Source organism: Nilaparvata lugens, chromosome 10 (genome assembly GCF_014356525.2).
Source record: "Nilaparvata lugens isolate BPH chromosome 10, ASM1435652v1, whole genome shotgun sequence".
Lineage (NCBI taxonomy): Eukaryota > Metazoa > Arthropoda > Insecta > Hemiptera > Delphacidae > Nilaparvata > Nilaparvata lugens.
The window spans coordinates 14,734,786-14,760,368 of record NC_052513.1 but is presented as its reverse complement, the minus strand read 5'-3'; the positions used below and the strand labels follow the sequence as shown (position 1 = coordinate 14,760,368).

The 25,583-nt window shown below is 31.7% G+C and overlaps 1 protein-coding gene across 1 annotated transcript in view; it reads left to right on the top strand.

The window, feature by feature from the left end:
* Positions 1–25,583, top strand: part of LOC111046824 (calcium-transporting ATPase sarcoplasmic/endoplasmic reticulum type) — a 104,089-nt gene that overhangs the window by 29,785 nt on the left and 48,721 nt on the right. Inside the window, 2 exon segments of the mRNA XM_039436398.1 lie at positions 16,928–16,945; positions 23,870–23,952. Coding sequence (XP_039292332.1) covers positions 16,928–16,945; positions 23,870–23,952 — 101 coding nt within the window.

Here is a 25,583-nt window from a genome sequence, read left to right as displayed (position 1 = left end):
AAAGAGCAAATCAAAAATTATTAACAATAAATTTAAACAAAATACAAGTGTTAACTTAGAAATAAGAAAATAATAATACAAAATCATAAATATCTCTTTACATATGTAAAGAATCTTTCTCAAAAATCTGTAAAGAACATTATAACTTTATTTTTATAGATTTTCCCTGATAATTTTGCTTGCTTTTTTTGTGGGATGCTAGTGTCAATGTAGTTTCCTCTCTCTTGTTCCAGTGAATCTTTCTCAAAAATCTGTAAAGAATATTATTATCTTCATTTTCATGGATTTTTCCTGAGATTTTTTTTCTGTTTCCTTTGGGGATTCAAATTGAATAGGCTATTATGCTGAAATTTCCAAAATCTCATCTTATTTAAAGAATATTATAATATTTATTTTCATTGATTTTGGCAGAGAATTTTGGTTGTTTCCTTTGGGTATTCAAATTGAATAGGCTATTATGCTGAAATTTCCAAAATCTCATCTTATTTGAAATACTGTATCTTCAATCCTCATGGACTTATGGATGTTTCTTAGGAAACAATTTGAAAATATTGTATAAGCCTATTGATTTCCATGGTTCTCCCTAAAATTGTCATTTGTTTCTTGTAGTTTTGAATCTAGGATATTCGTCTGTACTTTCTAGAATCAGTCCAGTTTCCTAGAGTTTTTCTTTTCACATATAACTCTGAAATCCTGTATTGAGATTCAGTTATACTGGCGAAAATTTCATGTGACTCCCATAAAGGTTTAAAATTTCAATGTGATAGTATTTGAATTGATGCTAATTAAAACTAAAATATTCAAATTTATGCAAAAAAGCGGCTCTATGATGATGCTTTGAAATTCAATACGAAATTGGTTATTGTAACATACATGATTTTATTCAGAACACAATTAGTGAGGTACATATAGATGATGAGAACTTTAAAAGCACTACTTTCTCGAAATTAAAAAAAAAAAATGAAAGAAAACGAAGAGACAGAGAAAAAATGAAGAAATCGAATGAGTACTGTACGAGTGTTATGGTTCAGAGTTGAATGATATGTGTCTAATACCAGTTGACCTCCCGATATTTATGTAATCTGCAAACTTCTAGTAATTGAATGTAGAATTAGTGAGAGAATGGAAAATTGGTGAATAACAAGTTTTTTAAAGAGCCTAAGTCTTTACACTAACTTGGCAAATGTATTAGACTTAGCCTCAATCGAATTAGCGTATAAACTTCGTAACGAACTAATATAAATTCAAATCCCACATCCTGCGTTTGATTCCAAATTGGGAATTACGTTTTGTGGGATGTTAAGCCACCTGGTGTCTCTTTTTTGACGCAGTTGAGAGAAATACAATATAGAACAAACAACTTTTAGTACAAGGTCAAGATGGCCGGCTAAACTATTTCTGAGTGCTACCTTTTAGAAAAAGTTGGCATCATTTTTAAAATCGTGGTGCGTCTCACATTTAATCTGTGTTTTAAATGGGGTTCTATTTATTTTTCAAACTGTTTTTAAAATTGGAGGTTATATAGAATCCTGATATTCAATCAAATACATTTTATTTTCCATTTTTTACAATATATTCAGAGCATGAAATTACAATAGTTAATGAAATAATTACCATGTAACTAAAAAATCACAATTATACCCCTGAAGAACATTACAAAAAATAATTTTATATGAAAATAATCCCAAAGGCTTCAAAAACCTGTTTGGGCAGAAAAAAACTACTTGAAATAAAAAAGAAGTGTTACAGTTACAACAAATCATATTAATATTTTTCAAACAGTTCTTGAATCACAGTATGTATCGAATCCTGATTTGTTTGCATTTTTAATTCAAGCTGCGTTCAAATTGGTTTAATTTTTTCATTATTATTCATTCTAGTCGGAGTATTCTTCTACTTGCAGACAAATACCTAGGCTCTGTCCTGTCCCGACTCAAAATCAGGTTTTCATTTATATGTTATCATTCAGGCCAGTTTTCAAAAAACCTTTTAAATTTTAACCAAGATTGAATCCCACGAGAATTAATTAATTCTAAGAAGGCTTTTTTGAAAAAAGCCAATCTTCTCTGATTGGCTCTCGTGGGATTTAATCACGGCTAAAATTTAACTGGCTTTTGTTGAAACCAATTTTTGAAAGCCTGTTAAATTTTAATTAAATCCCAATTCTGAGGTTTTTTCTTTAAAAGAAGGCTCAAGATTTAAAAGACGTTTATGCAACCGAGCCTCAGTATTTTAAATCAGAGCTCGTCTCAAAGTCATCTGAGAGTATTGCGCTGTTGTATGTAATTTATTTCTCATAGATACTGTACGTACTAAATCAAGTTTGAACTATGAGCTGGAGTTAGTTACACGACTTTGTTTCCTTATTACAAGGTGATGACGTGTTTCCAGGCGATAGGGTGATGTTGAAAACGAACGGTATAAGAGAGAGACAGTGAGTGAGAGAGAGAGTGCGTGTGTGAGAGGGAGAGTGTGTGAGTGAGGCTGGTCAGGAGTAGGGAGAGAAGTTCTTTGAATGGGGAAAGTTGGGGAAAGAGAAAGAGGAAACTCTCCTGAAAGGAATGCGAATTGAGTGCTAAGGAAATGTCGTCTTCAAGGCAAATTACTTGGAAATATTGCAGAGAAAAAGGAGACGACAGAGAAGATGAAGTGGAGGAAGAATGAGAGGCAGAAGAAGAAGATGGAGAAGAAGAAGAAGATTAGCACGAACCTCACGCCCTATTTTCCTGAGACTCAGTTATGAACGTCTCTCGTTTCCTATTTCAACATTCCAAAAATGTTGAATGATCTTCTAATGAAGTTTTCCGATATTTTTTTACAGTTTTTCCTTCTTGTATGTTCCCTCCCTTGATCATATCACCTATTTGGTACTTCAGAACTCACGCATGATGTGTGAAGCTCCCTGAAATTTAGAATGAATAGTATATTTCAGTAAATTGAAGGGAATATTGCCAAAATTCATAACTTTTCAGTAGTTATGAGGAAGTTACTAGGGATTTATATGATCTTAGTACAAAATATTTCAAAAATCTTTATTTCAGTTTAGACTTTTACTTTTGAAATCGAGGTTTGATGAGTGGTCTCATTGTCTTCCTTTCAATTCCTCTTTCAATATTGGTTGATTCAGCCATATTTTTTTTTCAATTTTCTTGAAATTATTATTGTGTATTAAATAATATATCGAGTTTTTGCAACTTCAATTATGTCGCTTCTCACATCCCAATCGCCATCTTTCCTTGTTTATCCAGTCTCTTTCAAAGAGACCTCTACTCTTCATTTGAATGTGGACATTGGATACCCATTTCTTTCGCGGTCTTCTACGCCTATTTTTGGTCGCTGGTACCCAATTCCATACTTCCAAGGGTAGTCTTCCTTCATTCATTCATATTGTGTATTATTATTGATAAAATTATAAACTGTCTACTCTTGTGCATTATTATTGATGAAATTACAAACTCTACTCAGCTCTGATTCTAAACTGGCTAGGAATCTTTCATTCATCATTCCAGTCTCACATGCAGCAAAAAATAACTCAAGTGATTTTAGTTGTCGATAGTGGTTTCAGTTGTAGATTTCCATCAAGTGAGTCCAGTTCGTATATTTCTGTTTTGTAGTTCCCGTCATATTCCTGACTAAGATTTCTGGTTTTAGTGACTGATAACGCTCATCACAGTGAAGGAGAGTTTGCCGAAAAAATAGTCCAGACTCTTATTTTATTGAAACAAAATATTTTATTTTAATTCTCCTTCACTGTGATGAGCGTTATCAGTCAATAAAACCAGAAATCATAGTCAGGAATATGACGGGAACTACAAAACAGAAATGTACGAACTGGACTTTTCCTTCCTTCCTCCGGCATTTTATAAATTATTTTGCAAACTTTGACTCTGAGAAAACTGACTGACATGGTTCTGGTTGTGTGAACAAACCTTGAAGTCAGCTAATGACACTTTGTTCCACTTTCTTGCCATGCAGTGCAGCTAGCTACCTTACCTCCAAAACTATGTTTCTTGAGATGTATCTGAAAGATATCTATATCTATCTATCTATCTATCTGAATTCTAGGCTATTTTCTTTCCGCCAATATCACCTGTTTTCCACAACTGCTTCAGTGAGAATCATTTCAAATTGTCAGCATTGCATATAGTTAACATCAATGCTTTTATATTGAATCAATGCTGACAGTTCAAAGTGGACACTGACCAGTTACTACACAACTGTTTATCACTTTAAACTGTCAGAATTTCTTATAAATAACATCAATTCTTCCCATATTGAACCAATTCTAATTGTTTGAAATAAGTACTTTCTATAGTGAGGTCCATGTTATAATGGCAGTGCAGAAAGATAGGAGAACAACGTTGCCGATCCTCACTGTCTTGTCAATGCCTTCTATAGACGGTAGCTGATACAGGTTTATCGATGTAATATTAATTGTTCATTCTCGTTTAAAATAATAAATTATATTTTATTAAGCAAGAAATTATATTTTTCAATAATTTCATAATGAATTTTCATAATTAAGATTGAATATTTTGATAATTAATTATCAATTCTACATTGTTAAAAGACAATCTGGCAACAGAGCAAAGCGAGAAAGAGATAGCGCTATCCGCTTTGTTGAATGATAGACAAGGATAGCAATACCATTGCTAATCAAACACTGCCATTATAACGTGGAAATCACTACACACAACTACCACTTCAGTCAGAATTTCTTATAAATTAACCAATTCTTCTCATATTTATTTATTTATTGGTTGAAGCAAATAATACAATAGTCGGAAAAGAAAAAACAGGCTATTGCCCAAAACTTTTTCAATTTCCTAATTTTGTCTCAAATTGTTCAAATATTATGTAGGTTACGTCCATTTCAATTTCTACACCAAACCATTAATCTGTAATTGCAAATTTGAATTTATTTATTTCATTGGCATTCACAAATCATACTAGTAGTTCTGCGAACAGTAGACCTCGCTCATGAATACAACTCTCAATCTAATTAGAAGGTCCAGTAAGTACAGTATATTTTTGTGAAGATTTAGCCACGTCATCTATTATTTTCTCAATCGAAAGTGCTAGAGACACTGTTTGCAGGGACACCGGTCTTATCAAGGAGGTATCTTTATATCGTCTCCATATTCACAATATAAACATATATTACAACTTTTCTAATAATTAATTATAAGAAATCGGTCAACTGACGGAAAAATGGAATATGCAGTAAACAATTTAGATGATGAATCGTCTCACAGACGATGGTGAGATGGAAAATTATTCTAAATAAGATGGGTTTGTGGGTGACAATGACAGGAGGTTGCTAATGATGTTTTTCATGAAAAGTGGATTCAATATTATGACTTGTTATGCCAATGCAGAATGTTAATGTCACAAATCGGTTTCCGATCTCAGACCAAAAGGAAAACAAAAGACTTGACACTGTAGAGCGACACAAAAATGCACAAATGCCAATATGCGAAAAAGTAGGAACATGAATTGCTGTATCTTCAAAGATACTTTTGAGGTTATTCTACGGTTTTTCAAATATTACAAAAAAACCGGAGGTCTTACCAAAATTCGCAACACATACGTTTCTGCGCCTTGTTTCAAAGAACTTGCATACCAAATTTCATCCAAATCGGACAATAATTGCGACTGTAACTGCGGTACAAACAAACATACAGACAAAAGCCGATCGAGTCGAAACTAAGACCTCGGCATCGCTTCGGTCAATGATTGGGAGAAGACAACAGGCATAGCCCAAAATATACCGAAATGTTTCAAGTTTGTTATGTATGTTTATTATTTGGGAAATGTAAAGTGTATATTTTAAATCCAATAGATTTGAACTGCTACCTTGCCATTAGCATTGCGGTTGCAAATCAGAATAAAAAAATCTGGTGTGGCACACACACTCAACTTTCCTTGCCGTTATGAAAATTGATCACCTGACGCTAGTGTGCACGCGCATCTCAAGTCTACTTTTAAACAAAGATCTGAGCCAGCTGGTGACAGGACAATAACGCTGGAGACATGCAAGGTCTGCTATCTCTTCATAGTGAATCATTTAATAGAATCAACAGTTGCCAACAGTTTGCAACTGAAATAATAACATTTTCTCGAATTTCGTGCTTATTTTCAATTTTAGGTGAAAATGTTCTTGAACATTAATTGTAGAGATTCTCATGCTCAATCTTTTCCACTCAAAATTTTTTGTTTAAATTTTATCTGAAGCCTGATAATTGAGAATCTAAAATCGAACTTTGCATAGATGGGGCGGAGCTCCTGAAAGTTTTACAGATATGAGACTTGTAGCAGTTGATAGAGCTTATCAATTACTAATTTTGGTATAAATTTAATCGAAATCGGTGGAGCCGTTCTTGAGAAAATCGCGAAACACCCTGTTTTTGACAACATTTTCGCCATTTTAGCCGTCATCTTGAATTGCATTTGATCGAAATTGATCGTGTCGTATCCTTATATTGTAAGGACCTTAAGTACCAAATTTCAAGTCATTCCGTTAATTGTGAGATGAGATATCGTGTACGCAGACGTACATACACTCATAAACACACACACACACACACACACACACATACAGACCAATACCCAAAAACCACTTTTTTGGACTCAGGGGACCTTGAAACGTATAGAAATTTAGAAATTGGGTTACCTTAATTTTTTTTTTGAAAGCAATACTTTCCTTACCTATGGTAGTAAGGCAAGGAAAGTAACAAGGAAAGTCTGTTACTCCATGGCAATAGTATTGACCAGCTGGAGCTGAAAGCCAATTTGTGTTCAAATGAGGTTGTGCAGTTTTATAATGAATGTGCTCTCTCCGTTAATCCCGACAAGAGCTTCGCTATACAATTTAATTCAAGGAGAATATTTTCTTTCGAGCCTGTAGTCATGATAGGGGATAATGCTATTAAAAATGCTAATGCAGTAGATTTTACTTGGTTTGACTGTAGACGAAAGATTGTCATGGAATGAGCATGCTGATAAAGTAGCTGGTAAGATTAGCAGGGGTCTCTTTGTATTACGGTATATGGTAAGATTTGTAAATAGAGATATTGCTAGGTGTGTGTACTTCTCTCTCATTTACACTCACCTGGTATATGGCGTAGAACTTTGGGGAAGTACGTCCTGTTTAAACTATCAGAAATTATTCATTTTACAAAAACGTGCAGTGAGGTACTTGGTAAACCTGGATTACAATCAATCGTGTAGGAATGCATTTAAAGAACTACAATTACTCACTTTTCCATGTATTTATATTAACAGAGTAGTATTATTCATTGTTAATAAGATTAAATTATTGAAAAAGAATTGTGATGTTCATGGTTATTCTACTCGTGGCAATGGGGACCCATTTATTAATCACCACAGATTGATTGATTGATTGAGTACTTTATTTATGTAGATTACAATACTGGCTTATACACTTCTATACAATAGCTTACAATACAGCAAAATTATAGATGAATTTACATAATATAGACTAAGAAAATAATTATTGAACTGTATATGATATGAAAAAGCAATTTGTAATATAATAACTATAGATAATAATCATATTGTTATGCATCTACATAAATTGGCGGAGCTTTGGACATATCAATGTCCATTCTTCGGAAAGAATATTAAAAATATCCTCCCCACTTTTTCCTCCAGATTGAGGAGGATTGACAGATTGACAAATCCTCACAGATTGAGATTCTCTGACAAAAGTCCTAGTGTAATTGGTTTGAGACTGTTTTAAAATTTACCAAAATGTTTATATGCCCCATCAATAAATTTTAAAAGAGAACTCTATGCATACTTAGTGAATAGGGCTAACTATAGTGTAGATGAATTTCTGAATGATGACACTTGAACTCTGCTGTTGTATTATAAAATGTATTCTTACCATTGTTATATACTTAAATTTTTAATTTTACATTGTTATTCTGTCTATTTTTATGTTTTGACTTGGCCTGTATGTTCTTTTTTGGCTCAATAAAATGAATAAATAAATGAATAAACAATATTGAACTAAATATGACAGTTGAAAGTGAAAACAGGCTACCAGTCTACTACAGAACAACTATTTACCAAGGGCAGTGCAATACTATACACTACGATGTTGTTTGGTTACTACTGAGAAGGAATTACAGTATATTAGGTATTCGTAGAACGTCTTCCCAGCCGGTTTTCTAGTAGTCCTGGCGGGTGTGCGCGAGTGCGCGATTTGTGCGCGTGTGCGCGATTTGTGCGCCTTGTTCGGTTTGACGTCACCTGTGCATTGACGTCATTGACGTGCTATAGACACGTATACAACGGCGTATATTCAGCGTATATACGTATATAAATCCCATGTCCAAGTCCTTGTCTTATCTAACTCGGTTGCGCTGTCAATTTATGTAGCGATGACTCGCTATTGTGTTGCTGCATTACCGTTTTTGTCTTCGAAAAATTGTGGCTGTCTTCCTCCAACCTATTCAGACAATTACTGTTTCAATATTTTCATCCTGTAATTCCTTATTATTCCTTGTATTTGAGTATATAGTGAGGTCCACGTTATAATGGCAGTGTTTGTTTAGCAATGGTATTGCTATCCTTGTCTATCATTCAACAAAGCGGATATCTCTTTCTCGCTTTGCTCTGTTGCCAGATCGTCTTTTAACAATGTAGGATTCAATTCAATTCTTTATTGTCAAAATTTAAGAATGCAACAAATCAAGGTTAATAAATCAACACTTATTACAAGAAAATAAAATAAAATCAACTACCGAGAACTAAAAAACTAAAAATTGTTTCAGGCAACACCCACCAGCAAAAGAAAAGTCTTTGACCGCTGGTGGGAGTCGCAAAAAGTCCGATTTAAAATGAAAACTAAAAACAAAATACAAGTTACAATACAAAATCGAGTTGATGACAAGAAAAAATACACCACTGCAACAAACAAAAGAGTGATAACGAATTTTGAGAGAGAAAAAAAGATTCTCAAATAGGAAAAACTAAAATAAAACCGAGTTAAAAAAAGTATGACTACCATTAATTACTAAAATATTTTATCTTAATTATGAAAATTCATTATGAAATAAATTATTGAAAAATATTATTTCTTGCCTAATAAAATATAATTGATTATTTTAAACGAGAATGAACAGTTGATATTACATCAATAGACCTGTATCAGCTACCGTCTATAGAAGGCAGTGACAAGACAGAGGATCAGCAACGTTGTTCTGCTATCTTTCTCCACTGCCATTATAACGTGGACCTCACTATAGTAATATAGTAAGATTCATTCAAATCTTCCTCAATGCTATTTAGACAATCACTGTTTCAATATTTTTAACCCGTAATTCCTTATTAGACCTCGAATTTGAGTATAGTAGGATTCACTTCAAACTGTCAGCATTGTTTAAATGGGAATCATTGATGTTTATCCATAAGGAATGCTGACAGTATAAATCGAATTTCACTTTAGTTTTGTGATGAGAACTACTCAATCGTTTTTGGGGTTCATGAAATTATTTTGGTGATTTCTTGGTTTTCCTTGTTAGCTAGTTAACAAGGGAAATTTCTTTATTCCTTTTATCGCAACGTCAACAAATAAAAAAGTCATTATATTCTATATTGGAACCCACCTAAGGCTAGCACACACTAGTAAGTCAAGACAAGACAAGACATGATCAGTCACAATACTTCACATAGTTGCTTATGAAGCAACACACACTGATTAGTCATTGCAATTATACATGTCTTCATAAGCAACTATGTGAAGTATTGTGTCTAATCATGTCTTGTCTTGTCTTGACTTACTAGTGTGTGCTAGCCTAAGGCTAGGCACTCACCAGTTAGTCGAGAAAATACAAGACACGTTTAGTCACAATACTTCACATAGTTGCTTATGGAGACATGTCTAATTAAAATGACTAAGCAGTGTGTGTTGCGTCATAAGCAACTATGTGAAGTATTTTGTCTGATCATGTCTTGTCTTGTCTTGATTAACTGGTGTGTTACCTCCCTTAAGCTGTAGGTCCACTCATCTCTCATCATCTGTCTCATTACCCCAAGCACATGCCTAGAGCTCATGTGGACATCATCCTCTGCAAGAAAAAACATCATTCGGTTTAATCTCTATTGTCGTTCTCTTATCTTACTGTTCAATAAAAAAATCTTCATCTCTGAAGTAACTATTTTTTTTTGTTGTGATCAGCATTAGAAGTGACGTGGCTTAGAGACAGCAAGTTAGAATCCTTTGATGTATTTTCCTTCTTTCAGCGACTTGAGACTTGAAAGAAGTCTATAGAGGATCTTCTGATAAGAGCTGTACAGATATTATCATATATGTCTCACTTTAAACTGTTCAAAGCTACTTTTCACATCACAATATATTTAAAAATAAAATATTTCTGGTCTACTTTTTGAACTGTCATCACCTGAATTTGGAAGGAAAAATATTTTTAGCCTTAGTATTTTATACTAAATATCACAAGCCTTAGTATTTTATCTACCAATGTACATCAGTGTTGCTTGTTACATAAATAAATAAATAAAAACACTTTGACTGGGCTATTTAATCCATTAAGGTCCGATTTCTAGGACACTTATTACTTATTATTACCACACTAGACACTTTTTAAATCTAATGGACTATTTAATCTATAGGTTTAATGGTCTTAGAATCCAGGTCTAAGATAGTTCCTTTTCTTCTATAGAAGTACTCAGAAAATCTATTAGATTTGGTTAGATTATTAGTGTAGTGGTGTTTCAGTCTGCTTGAAAACTGTCATTATTTTATTTAGAAATTCACTAAAACTCAGGCTTGTAATCTTTGTTTTTACCAAAATATTGTGCAGATTTTTGTAAGATTTGGATTCTGATAAGTATCTCTGGAAGATTTCCTTTGATCTAGTAAGAAGTTTCGACCAATTCATTTCCAGTTTCTGATTTGTAGTTGGATTTCAAGGAAGCATTCTGCTTATCGTGAACTCTAGTTTTGTAATTTTGAGAATCAAATGCTATTCATGACGTCATTCAGATTAGATCTAAAGTTCAATGCAGGCTACCTAATATGAGTTATAGGCGGCCTTGAACTCAATCGCAATTATCTTCATCTAGAATGGACTAGACTTAATTAAGTGACTATGTGGTCTGGTCAACTTTTAATATCCTTGTTGGGACTGATTTGTGATGGAAAATGCTGCCAGTGAATGATTTTCTCGTACTGATTTTGTTCTACAGGAAAATAGATGTAGAAAATGAAATATTCCATGCTATAAAAATGTATATATGTTTGCAAGTAGAACTCATTTTGTTATTTTTTTCTAATCCTATAAATTGATGTTATGGCCAGTCACTAACGTGATGTTCCATCGGACATTTTCGACTGACAGGTAAACAGTGTTCTGTAAAAGTTGACCTGCAAGAGTAGCTACACGAACTACTGCACACCTGCGTCAGAAGTGACTGTCACTAACGTTCAGGTTTTCGGCTGTACAGTCGTATCCTACATGTGAAACGCTACGTTAGTGGACAGTAAACACTATTAAGGATGGAGCTAATACATGATATTAATGATGAAAATTGATTAGAACCAAATTACAATTCAGGGGTAAGGGAATGAGATGGATGGTATTGGCCCCATAAGATTTTTTGCCAATATCTGAACTTCAATTTGATCTGCTACTATTGACTTCTACTTATTGACTTTGAAAATAATAGAAGTTTTGGGAGAGAGAAACCTGTTATATCACTCCTTCACATTATATATTTTACCTGGCAAAATAATGAACATAAGATAGGAAAATAAGATAGTATGTGTGATTCACAAACGAAAATTCGAAATATGTTGTGTAAAAATAAAAAAACCGTCAAAAAGGTACTTTGATTTTTAATCGTTTGTATCAGATAGGAACCATAGAGAAACGATAGCATAAGTAGATATCCCATGGTATAGGGCGTTCATGTCGCAACTTTTAATGTTATCCCAAGCCGATAGTTCGCATAGTTCTTTCCTATGCAGCTGTGTGACGCTGGTAGACTCTCAAATTGTGCCTTTCATAAACTATCTCTCCAACAAAACAGTAAAAATTAACAATAATCGACAGTAATCGGCTTGAGATAACAGTAAAAGTTGCGACATAAACGCCCTATACCATGGGATATCTACTTACGCTATTTTTCTCTATGTAGGAACCTATTAGAGTAGTAAAGTGGGCGATTGTTACTAAAGAAAAAATTAGAACTCCAACAGTCTTTGAAAGAGAATATTTTGTTTTTGGGAAGAAATAACATTTCATTTTGAGTAGGCTAATCTTTCAGTGTTCGAAAAAGTTCTGTCCTATTTATTTATTAATTCAGTCATGTATAATTATCACACTTATGTGAAAAGGCACAACTGGCTTATGCCCAAAACTTTTCCTTCTCAAATTGTGAGAAGAAAAATTCAATTTTCAGAATTTATTACTTTTCCAGTGTTTGAAAAAACTGTTTGCTTAAGAGAATTTTTTTTCAAAATTCAGTATCTACTTTTGTAGTGTTTGAAAAATGTAAGTTTTTGAGAAGAAAATTTAGTTTTAATTTTCAGTAGTTTTAATTTTTCTGCTCAAAATTTTCAAATTTATTTCAATATTATTGAAACTTTCGGATTGTTTAGTGTTATTTCCGGCTCTTATCAACCCTTCGAAATTCAAAATTCATCAGTCATATCTCGAATACGTATTCTCTGAGTGTTAATCTTTGGTGAAAACAGAAATTAAACTTAACCTCACTTTGGACTATTTATGTGCCAAAATCAAGGAATTCAAGAAGTTTTGGGCGATTGCCTGTTTCTCTTTCCAAATATCGTGTTTGTGACTGTTCTAATAAATAAATAAATAAAACAGCAGTTTTCAAGGAAATAAATACTGTTTCAAAGATTAAAAGGACCAAAAAGAATTGGGATCCAACCGGATGAAAGAAAGGAAGGGGCTCCAGCTAACTAATGAGAGCATCCTGGATTCTGCGCAAACGATGCTGTAATTAAGTGTAGTGTGCTCCAAAAGCAAGCTCATCGTTCAACGTTTGAGATAGGGTGTTAGTGGACAAGACAGTATTTTCTTATTTGAAATGAATGATCCAAAAAAATACAAACTTTACTTCAAATGAAATCTACTCAAGAAATGAAAGAATATAAATTCTACTCAAGAATGTGAGGTGTTTTTACACGTCACAGTCTATCAAACACTTGGGCCAGGAGCACACCAGTTAGTCAAGACAAGACAAGTCACGTTTAGTCACAATACTTCACATAGTTGCTTATGAAGACTTGTCTGTTTGCAATGACTAATCAGTGTGAGTTGCGTCATAAGCAACTATGTGAAGTATTGTGACTAAACGTGTCTGATCCTGTCTTGTCTTGTCTTGACTAACTGGTGTGCGCTTTGCTTTACCAAACCAGTCTACTTACAGTACCAGTCTACACACAGTTTAACCAAAAAATACCACTGATGATGATGCCTTGCTAAAAATAAACTTTCTACTGTACTGGTGATATTTTTTTCGATTTGTATATCATGAAGCTATCAAAATGAAAAAGTTTTCTCAGGAAAACATTTTTTTCCGATCATTACTTTTTTTGAGATATGAGCGTCTAAAGTTTAAATTTTTGGGACAGAACATTTCAAGTACGGTAAGAGATAAATCCATGAGATTTAGAGGACAGATTATTCATGGTATTGTTGATCTAGTAAAACAAAATGTTTTTTGAATATGTTTTACTGGATATGAGTTTCTAAACAAACAAAGAGTAGGCAAGTAAAATGTGCATAAAAGTTCCAGAAGAATGGCTAATCAGGGAATGCTTGTTGAAAAGTGAAAGAGAACTGGATCAATATTACGAATATTACTGGATATCATTATTTATGGATGAGTATTTCTGTTTTACTGATCTTAAATGACATATTATTATAATCTTCCTTACAATATTAATTGTTTGTTTGTTTTTTGAGTGAACCATTTTTATTTCGTTTAATTAGATTCGCCAAGTTGTTGGTGTGAATTATTTTTCTTATACTCAACAACACATTGTGGAAAATACTCACAAATAGCTATCAAGCATATTATTTCAAAATTATTTTAACTGTTGGATGTTCGCTAAGTTGTCGGCCCAAGTTGTGAATTGTTTTTCCTATACTCAACAGCACATTGTGAAGAATAAAAATAATTATGAAGTATATAAGTTCTATATTATTTAAACTTTTGAACATAGTAATTCAGAAACTATCAAAAATCACCCAAGTTGACATATTACAGGAAAATTGTAACTGATTGATTAATAGCAAATATTTGACATTGTTGTGACATGATTGTAAGCTAGTCGATCTGTTGACTCTGTAAGTCGCATTAACATTGAATGGAATAATGGCTTTCAAGATAGAAAGGAAGGTGTCATTCTGAATCATTAGTTTGTATGCTCCAAGCCAGTTGCGGCAGTCAATCTTTATTATCCATTGATTCTTAGTTGGATATCAGTGTTGTTATACGAGCTATGCTCAAACTGCTGTGTATTTAGTTAGTAGGCTTAGTTATTCAATTCAATTAAACAAATAAAAACTATATGAATAAATAAATTAAATAAATAAATGTTTATTTCCCAAAAAAACTGAAACTACTACATCAATTACAGAAAATATTAGATAAATTACAATTACATACAATAGTTAGTTACAAAACATTTCTCATAATGTGTCCTCTACATGTTTAGTTTTTTTCTGTGTGGAAATGGATTATATAATTGTATTAAGAATTTTAGAAATTAAATTGTAAATTTGCTTTTTGAAATATATTTTTATTTCAAATGCAATATCATGAAATAAGTTGCCCTTTATGGCCCTATGATATCTTCTCATAATTTGAATCTAAATTCGTTGAGAAATATAGAGTGATCTCAATCATTAATAAATAAATAAATAAATAAATTAAATCAAATTAATTTAATTCGTTTCCGGATTCAAAAAAGAAAACTCCTTCAATTCCTCAAGTGAAAATGAAGTAATTAAACGTAATTATATTCTCTATTCATAGAAAAAGCATCTCAAATAGTATAGAATAATTCAATTTTTTTAATATGAATTAGTAATTTGGAAGCTGTATCTTCAACCCAAGTTCCATTTCCATACTTAGTATTTTATAGTATTTTAACCACACCATTATTACTGATTAGAATATGATAACTAGCAAAACAGGTAAATATATTATCTATACTCTATTCATAGAAGAAGCCTCTCAAATAATATGCAACAGGTCAAACTTGGAACCTCTATATCTTCAATTCAAAATATTATCTCCATACTTAGTATTTCTCTTAGCATTCTAACCATGCCATGTCCACTTATTAGAACCTGATTACTAGCTAAATAATAAATATTCATAGAATAAGCCTCTCAAATAATATAGTATCATTCCAAATTTGGAATTTCTATATCTTCAATCCAAGAATATCATATCTCCATACTTAGTAGTATTTCATAGCCATCTCTTCTTCTTCTAGCCTCTATATCTTCAATCCAAGTTTGCATTTTTGTATTAGTACTTATGACATTTTAACTAGGAAAGCTTCTTTATCTAAACATACTAGTGTGTTTAGGTGCATAGAGGATACTCTAAGTCGTGTGCACACCGTTATAAGCATAGCAAATAGTAGTCGGAATACATCAGAATGTGTAATAGTATTAAAACGTGAGCCGGCAACTTGACCTGAGAATAAGCGAGCCATGAAAAGAGAATAGGTGACGCAAGCAGAGCTGGTAATTGTGGTTACCTTTCCTTCTCTCCTTCTTCTTCCTATTGTTTCCTGTTCAGGATGTCTTTGTTCAGCCCCACTGAATCCTGCTGGATTTTCATGGAAATCCGCTATTTTCCCCTCAGTTGAGATTGTATTTGCACTGTCTGTGCCGTTTCACTTTGCTGGATGCACTTCATCTTCAATGTTGCATACTTTATTCTTTATTGATTCATACATTAAGTAGCCTTAATCATCAAAATGATAGGGAGAAAAAAATAAGGTAGCCTTATCCTCTAACAAATTTAGATAAGGTTACACATAGTCCGAAATAGGCCAAGTCTTGTAGTTGTTCACTTCACAAAATGTTCAGTCCTTATTGCACAAAAGCCTGTTAAATTTCAATCATGATTAGATGCCACGAGAACCAATCAGAGAAGTCTTCTTCATGGAAAAGTATTTTGTGATTGGTTCTCATGACATTTAATCACGATCAGAATTTAAAAGCTTTTCGTGCAACCGGGCCATAGTATTGTAATTTATATACTTTTTGTTTCTATATTCTGTATAATTTTATTTTCACAACGTAGATTTTTTAATTCAGATGCTTCAAACCTAAACATAGAAGAAATATTTCACATTATCCATACTACTTATTCATTTATAATTTAGACACAAATAAAAGACTGTACATTATTCATTTATTTTAATTGAGTTGTTTGTAAGTTTTATAACATAGAATTACTAGTACCCTTTCTATTTTTTTCATTATAGAAAATGAGAAGGGTGCTATAATAAATAAATATAATTTTATTTCCATTCAACTTATCATAATTACAGACTACGTCATATTCTAATTCTAATTCAACACACTGTAAGTATAGTGTGTTTACAAGTATTCTAATTCAATACTTGTAAATAAGGTTTTATATTGTAATTCTGATAAAACTGTACATTAATAAATGAATAAAAGATAAAACTGTACATTATATTTTATTAATAAATGAATAAAAGATAGTGTAAAGTTGTACGATTTTATCAATGAATGTGTAGGTATATTTTTCTCATAAAATTCGTATTCATATTTTATAAAATAATAATATCCTCTTAATATATTTGTCTTTCATATTTTGTTTTTGCATCTTAATAATTGAGTATTTTCCTCTGTTTCAGAATTGCCAACTGAAGAAGGTAAGTTGGGAACATCAACTAGTTTACACATACAAGAGCTTGTTAATGATAAATTCCAATACAGCCCACTAGCCAAGTCAAATAGTCATTATAATAATTTTACTGTAAATAAATTATTGTAGAATAACAAATAGTCCAAAATTTGAATGATGTCCAACAAGAATTGTTTTAAAACTTTGAATGATGTCATACTATTAGGAATTGTATTTCAAATAGTTGGATAGGATTTATGCTACAATGCAGTCAACTATTGTTATTTCATTAGGACAGAATACATCCTTAAAATATAAGACTCCTTTAGAAATATATGCTACTTATATTTGTTTAAAATAATAATAAAAATAAATAAAGTTATGACATATTAACTACCATCTAATTCAGCCTTGCAGATACATCACTATCAAACGATAACTTATCAAATTTTTATTTCATAGAAACCAAAACTTATCTAAATTAGCTAGTAGGTAAAACAAACCTTTTGTTAACAGAAATTTGTACAAAATTGTTCAGTTTTCAAAGTTTAAAAAAAAATTTAGGTGGGTTACAAAATTGTTTCCAAAATATGGACTCAAAATTGTTTTCAAGAGTTCTCAGTTCTTAAACCTAATTCACTTTCTGCATTGAGCCAAATCAAACCAATTGAATCTTCTAAAAATTAGAATCATATTTGCCCATCTATTGTTAAAGACCGTCTGTCTCTAATAATAGTCATCTATTATGACTAGCTGGTATTGCCATTCTCTAAATTATATTCAGCTCACCGAGCAGCGAGGAATGCAAACTATTTCACATTGGGAAGTTCTGTAACTGCAATCCAAACTTGTACGGTGCTGTTAATATTAATTTGGTCCATATTATGAGCCAGAGTTTGCAACAGTACCAAACTATTTAAGCTCAAACAAGAAATAATTTCAAAGTGTTAGTCTTCATTCAGAAAGTTTGAAAAATATAGCTGCTGTGCCTGATAATAAACTTTGCCAAGTTTGTTGGTGACCAAGGTTAATTCTGTCGTAAAATAACCTGGAGAAGTTACGTCAGTTAATGTTTAAAACACTCCTAACCATCAATTAGTTTTAAGATTGATGTGTTTCCTTTTGGATACTTTTCAATGTTAGTAGACCTACTTGAATATTGTTGGTAATAAATGTATTGTGCTGGAATTGCTAATATCAAATTTCAGTTAGGATCTCCATTTATCTATCATAATTATTTTATTTTACTAAATCAAATCAAATCATCGCTTATTGCCATAAAACATACAATATGTTGAGACAATAGTCATTATCAATCAAAAAATAGAAATACGAGTTGAAGAACTCAACTAGGCCTATCACAGATAAAACTTATACTACACACTACAATCCACACATATCTAAAACAACAATGGATCCATGAGCAATCACTTCAGCACAGCTGCACCGCAGCACAATAATAATAATAATAAAATAATAATAATAATATTAACAATGGTATTACACAACAAATATTATAAAACAGGTGATACCTAAATGTATGCGAGTTTTTCTGTGGCCAAAAAGTAGAACATTCACACTCATGAAGTCTATACAAAAAAATCATTGAATATAGGCATTTTACCACAAGAACTTATTTCATGTAAGATTTGAAACGTTTGATGTCCATGAGTCTCACCTCTAGAGAAAGTTCATTAAACAATTTTATAGACATACAATGCCAATTTCCCTGAGTACATCCATATTACTCTTTCTTGTTGTCTCAATGATGAAGATAAAACTTGTCTTTTCTGATTTTTATTCGGTTATGGTTGCTAAGAAGATGAAAACTTCATAATAATTATTTTTATACGAAAATCCAAACAAAATGCTGCAAATCTCCCCGAAGACTTCTGCAACTGCAATTAATAATAACTATTAATTCATTAGCATTTGAATAAATACAATATCTCAGAAATTTTCAGCTATGAAAACGTCACTTTCTCCTCCATACGTGAATGTGGAGATTATTCAATTAAATCCACTCGATAGATGTACATTTTAGATCAGCTACTATAACCTGACCTGCTCAACTTTTATCATACTGGTTCAAATGTTTACTAATAGTTGCTGACCAATTAAAACCAGTATCAGTAATTGAAGCTCTCTCTGTCAGACCTAATTTAAAATCTGCATCCAAAGTTTAATGCTACTTAATTGCCGTTATATGCTCTTTAAAGATCATTCATTACCTTTTCAGTTTACCCTTTCTGAAAATTAATTGCTCATCTTTCAATACTGTATGCACCATAAAACTCTATTTCCATACTTAAATATCGGGGCACCGAGCTTCGCTCGCTATTTTTATTTATTGATAAACAGAACACAGTTCTCTAAAATGATCGTGTTTATATTTCACAGCTGGCTATACGTCAGCTTATGAATTTTGGGGATGCGATATTTTGATTTTTCACATACTCGCTCACTCACTTTTTTACTATCCACAGCTGTTTCAGCCAAGGATGAATTATCCTTTTAATGTCGTTCAGCGAGTTTTCCCAAGGATGAGACCTAGTGCAATCGAATCTTTATATCATAAACCTATCATGTTCCAAATTTCGTGAAAATCGTTAGAGCCGTTTTTGATATCCGTTAAACATAAATAACCAGATATATAAATATAGAAATATCCTAAATAGGATACTCAGATCGTCACATCATACTCAGAAAAATCAACAAATGGTTGATCAATAATATTCATAAATTTATGTTTTTATTGCATTCTGTCTATTTTATGGTAATAAATTTGATTTGATTCAATTTGAATGTAAGATCTTATGGAGATTTAAAACTAAATCACTTATTAAGAAAGCGATTAGACTGAATGAAATGTTGGCATTTTTTTAGAAGAAATACTAGATCTCTTCAATTAGAATCTTTCATTACAAAGTTGTATAAGACACATAGATGTAAATTAAACCATATTCTATATATTCATTCTATTATATTCGGTTTTTAATAAAATCAAATTCAAAATTTCTAGTTTATTTACTTCTGGACTGAAAAGTGGACTCAAATCAATTCAAGTGGATAGCATAACCTATAATTTTTATTCATTCATAACTCTACCTTCATTGTATTTTCATTCATCCATTCATCATCACTTAGGCATAAAATACTTCTAGAAAGTCGCCTTTGTAAAATAATAAATAAATAAATATTTCAAACATACAATTTAATTTTTTAGTTTCAAATTTTCAAGTTTTATTGTTTACATCAGCAAAACATCAAAACACAGTACATCAAAAAAACATCCTATCAGATATAACTAACAATTTAAAGATACTACTTTTAAAAAGTTAATTTGACACTGTATTATAATGTAAATATGATACTATAATGTATGTTATTGACACTATAGTATAATTATTTTGAACGTGTTTTCTATATATTCTGTGAGAGTGGAAGCCTACCAGTAAAGAACACAAGATACAATAACGTGAAATCGGGTTACTGATGCCTCAAAATAGCGTATTCGTTCTTTTTCATAGCAGCCTTCCCAAGCCCAAACCTTGTAAAAATCGATCGGATCCCCGCAAAACTGTTGAAAAAGCATTCAGTGTGTATGAAAAGAAGGCTCAAAAGCCTCCTGTGTCATTGGTCTCATATGAAAACTCTATTTCCCTGTTTTTCCCCTGCGTCCTTCAGATACAAAAAGGCTCTAGACTAGACGGTCGATGTGAGCAAGATATTTGCAAGCCCATCCAACTGAGGGAATATTTGCTTCAACGAAATATCAAATTGATGAATCTGTAACTGTTTTAATAATAATAGTAGCACATTCAAAATAATTATTCTGTATTTTTAATCATCTAGTTTGAAACGGAATTATGTGCTAAATGTTTATAAAACTCAGAATAAAATGGAAGGATAATCTTTCGAGAACAATACAGATAAATGTGTTCTAGAGTATGTAATCAAGGTGACATACCATTACCTTTATTAGGAATGTTAATATTGTAGCGTTAATCTTATCTTCTTCATTGAGACAACTAGATAGAGTCATACGGATTTAAACCGGCTCTGTCTGATGTAATCCACCACCTTTGTGCACTTGACATTAACCTTATCAAGAATATCTCTCTTTCTCTCTCTGTTCTCTCTCTCTCACTCTATCTCTATCTATCTATCTATCTCTCTCTCAATCTCAATCTCTCTCTATAGGGTTGTATGGCAGAGGGGACCTGGAGTCCTAACTCCGCCCCTAATAAAGGCATTCAATCTCTCGTTGTCTTGCTTGCTCGTATTATCTTGAGGAATGCGATTTATTCGAACACTAAAAATGTATAGTAAATATTTAACCTTATTCTTTTTCTATGAAAAACAAGCACTGATTTCAACTAGAACTCATTTAACTGCTTATGACAATATTTTCCGGGTTGAAAAATTTCTCAGGCAAAATTCAGGTTAAATCTTATATTTATTTTTATCCTATAACGAATATAATGTTAATTGATGATGTTTAGATGTATTATAATTTATTCATTGAATTATATTCCTTTGCCCATATATTACATGCTTACCATGTATATGAATATCATTTTAATACTATTGAAAAAGTTCAGATTGAAACACAGTGAAATCCATCTCATTTTATGCTTCATTTTTATTCTAACTAGTCAAAAAGATAAATCTTATAACATTTCATATTCGTTGAATTTAGATTACTATATTTTCTAATAAATAATATTGACATTAAATATCATCATTGACTTATTGCATTATTGGCATTAGATATCATTACGTCTAATAAAATAATATTGACATTTTTTCTGTTGATTCTTCTATATGATTCATAGTAGTATTACTAATATTGAGGTACGTCTTAATAAATATTCTTTTCATATAATTATGATAAATCGTTAAATTGAGATTACAATATTTTCCAATAAATAATAATTTATTGACATTTCTTTTGTTAGTTATTTGTTTCAAAGTAGTATTACAAATACCGTGGTAGTTCTAATATACTCTTTCTATACAATTATGACTGCCATGTCTTGCCATTCTCCTATTGTCATAAATGCATGATTGTTTCAAGAAAGATAAACTTTTCAAACCCATCTCTCATCTTTCCTGGTTCTATATTTAATACTTCTTTTTAATATGCTTCAAAATAAATATATACTTTTAATCAATATGGAAGACACAATCTAGCTAAACTCAGTTCCTGAAATAACGAAATACCTAATCATTCCCAAATTTCGTTTTTAACAATTATCATTGCATTTTCAAAAATACAGACAGAATAGTGTTTCACTTACAAAGTTGACTGTTATCTTATCGCACACGGCATAGGCCACTAAAGAACTACTAATCTCCTCTGTACTTGCGGCTTGTGTATGTAGTTCTTGTCAAAAATTTCCCTCATTCAGAGATAAAAGCAAAACACGATACGAGTTCACGTTGTTCCGTCTCCTACTAACCTTTATGCATTATCGTGAACTCAGCCAAATGAGCTCATTTCACTATCAATCCAGTGGAAAGCAATAATTTTATCGTTTCGGGGCATCTTATGTTCACTTCCTCAGTCTTTATGAAATTAAATTCAATAGTTTTAGACTGTAAGAGTCTGATCTGAACCTTCTTAGATTTATTCAATTATTATTGGTTGAATGTAGATGTAATGACTGATATAAATAGGACTTGAGAGATGAATGGTATCATGAGGGAGATGCATATTATTTTATGAGAGAAATATCACTTTGAGAGTGCTTTATAATTGATTCACTGTAGCTCATTTTCATTTTAACCTTATATACAGTATTTCAAAATAGAATATAGTTAAGTCAATTTTATTAGGATACATTTGAAATCGCAATGAATAAGATGAGCCGTATAAATACAATGATGGTATTTCGTTACACATAAGCATGGCATATTGTTGAAAAATATTTAGCTTCATAATAGAGATCCTTTGAAATTGAGGCATGACAAAAACATATGGAAAAAGTATCAATATTTAATTACATTTAATTGTCATGTCAAATCGTCGAATGGTTATTAGTACTTAATTCTCAAAGATTACCAATGATAACGAGAGTGAGTTGGAGTGTAGAGAAGAGTTTGCAAGTCAGAAAATAAAGAGAGCTAAAAATTAAAATATTTTAACTACTAGTTCCGACCATAGGTCATTTTCACTTGAAATATATAGGTCGTTGAAATATTTTAAAGTTTTTAATAAAAGGGTACTAATAGTTTTTATATTGTTTTTATTTGAATCAAGTAGCCCATATAAGCCAAGTAATTTCACAAACCATAATTTATGCTAATTTTTATTTATAAAATCTATGCAGTTTTGTTTAATCAATTCTTAATATAGGTTTCAAATTAAACTTCTAATGTTTCAAATCAATATTCTAAGTTTAATTTGAAGCTCTTTCTTATAGATTTATATTAAAGTAATATGATGAATAAGGACTTGATCTAAATTACAGCAAAAGTATGAAGATTCAAATTTAGGTGTGATTATAGTTTTAATGATAATTTTAGCTTATGCTAAAAATGTGCAAATCAGAGTATGTCATTGGTTTGAAGCTTAGATTATCAAAAAGTGATATTCTCCTTGTCACTGAATGAAAGAAGGTCAGTTATGGAGTTTGTAATAATCGACACAATAATGATTCATTGCTTTCAACAAATAGTGAATGTTTGAGAACACTTCAAACGATTTGTTTTCGGTCCTGAAACTAGCTCAAACCCTTCTGTTTTGGTCTCTTCTCGAAACAAGATCTGAATTGTTGTTTTATGTTTGGTTTCCCTCTGTGAATTATTGACCGTTCTATGGACTTGTTTCAAAGATAGCAACTTTTATTGAACTTCTTTACTAACTTCTGTCTTTGACTTATCTTTGTTAGATGAAGAACCAGAAATTGATGAAATGATTAACATATTTTTTCTTTCTCTGTTACAGGAAAATCAGTATGGCAGTTAGTACTGGAACAATTCGATGACTTATTAGTCAAGATTTTATTATTAGCCGCTATTATTTCTTTTGTAAGTACAAACAATTTGCTACAACTATCAAGTTAACCATCTTAAGGAGCGTTTACATTAGTCACGTTCACTTGAATTATAAGTTATTCGTCATGCTCAATTTCAAGTTTTGTATAAAATGAATGTTTTTGCAAACTTGAAGACAAGTTTTTCATCTTAAGGGACGTTTACATCAGTCAAGTTCATTAATTGAATTCAAATTTTGTATAAAATGAATGTATTTTGCAAGCTTGAAGTCAAGTTCACAAGAACAAAAACTTGAATCCACAATGTAGACCTTTCTTCAAGTTTGGTTGATTCGAGTAGATGTTGAGAATTTTTTTTTTTTTTTTTTTATTCAACTTGAATCTTGAAGGTACAATCCAACCTAAAAATGAGAAAATGAGATAAAAACAGTTGTTATTTAATGTAGAATAGTATGAAGCAAGTAAAAATAAATAGAAAAGTATAATGCAAGAAAAGTGAGAAAAAAACTGTCAGCAAAATTGGTCCTTTCGTTCATAATAATATAATTTTGAAGGTCATGATAACTTGAATTCAAGTAAACTAGACTTCAATTAGTCAAAATCGCCCATTTAAATCAAACGTTGAAAAAAATGGGTAAACTTGACTAATTTAAACCCTACTTTAGTTAGTGTATTGTTGTCTTTCTCTGGAATTTTAGTTTTCCTAAAATACATTTTATTCAAATTTCAAGTATTTCCAATAATGCCTCCTACTCTTGCACGTATACGCTTCATCCTTATCTTTTCCAATAATACATTCCCTACTCTTGAATAGAGACGCTTTACCCAATTACCTTTTTCAAATTCACACCATTCATTGTTCAAGTGTTGGGAATGATCGATTTCTGACCCTTTATTTGAAGCGTTTTTCAATAATCTTCCATCAATCTTCAAAATAAATGTTCGCAATTATTTGCTTCTTACTAATACAGATTGAGGTATTCCTCTCTCAATATCGTTCTATTTATCGTCCAAGTGGTTGCAATTATTATTCTCTTTCGCATTTAAGCGTTTTTTCTATGCTGAAGCTGGAATGTTTAATGTTTTCTGTGAGTGTCAGTGCTTGTCCGACATGACAGACAGATGTGGTCCGTGAGTTATTTCGAGATAATGGACTGTTATTTTGATAGCGGCAAGCCTGCAATAATATAGATTTGTCCCTTCTCAAAACACCCTGTCTTGTATGTTGCTATGAAATTTACAATTTCAAAATAAATTCCTCTACAAACTTTCATCTTCATTCGCATTCCTGGTCCATTGATAGTTTTGACCTTTTGTTTCTCAGAGGATACGATTAAGTCATGGCTGCCTGTAGGTAGAATTATCCACAAATAAATTCGTCTAAAAAAGCTTGAAGTTACGTCAGAGACCCTGAAATCAATCAGGTGCGACCTAAAAACTCAGGTGGACCTGAGCCAGCCAGGTCACAGGATATTATTGTCGTCATATAAAAATGAAACTCGTCTGTAGAGTGCGATTTAAAAATCAATACTCCACTCACAAGAGACTTTCCAAAAATGAAATTCTCAAGACTTTCCAAATGAAACTCGACTGTAAAAAACAATTTCAAAAATTTCACTCAAAAGAGACTACAAAAATGTCTTTAATTTCAATTACCGCTCACCT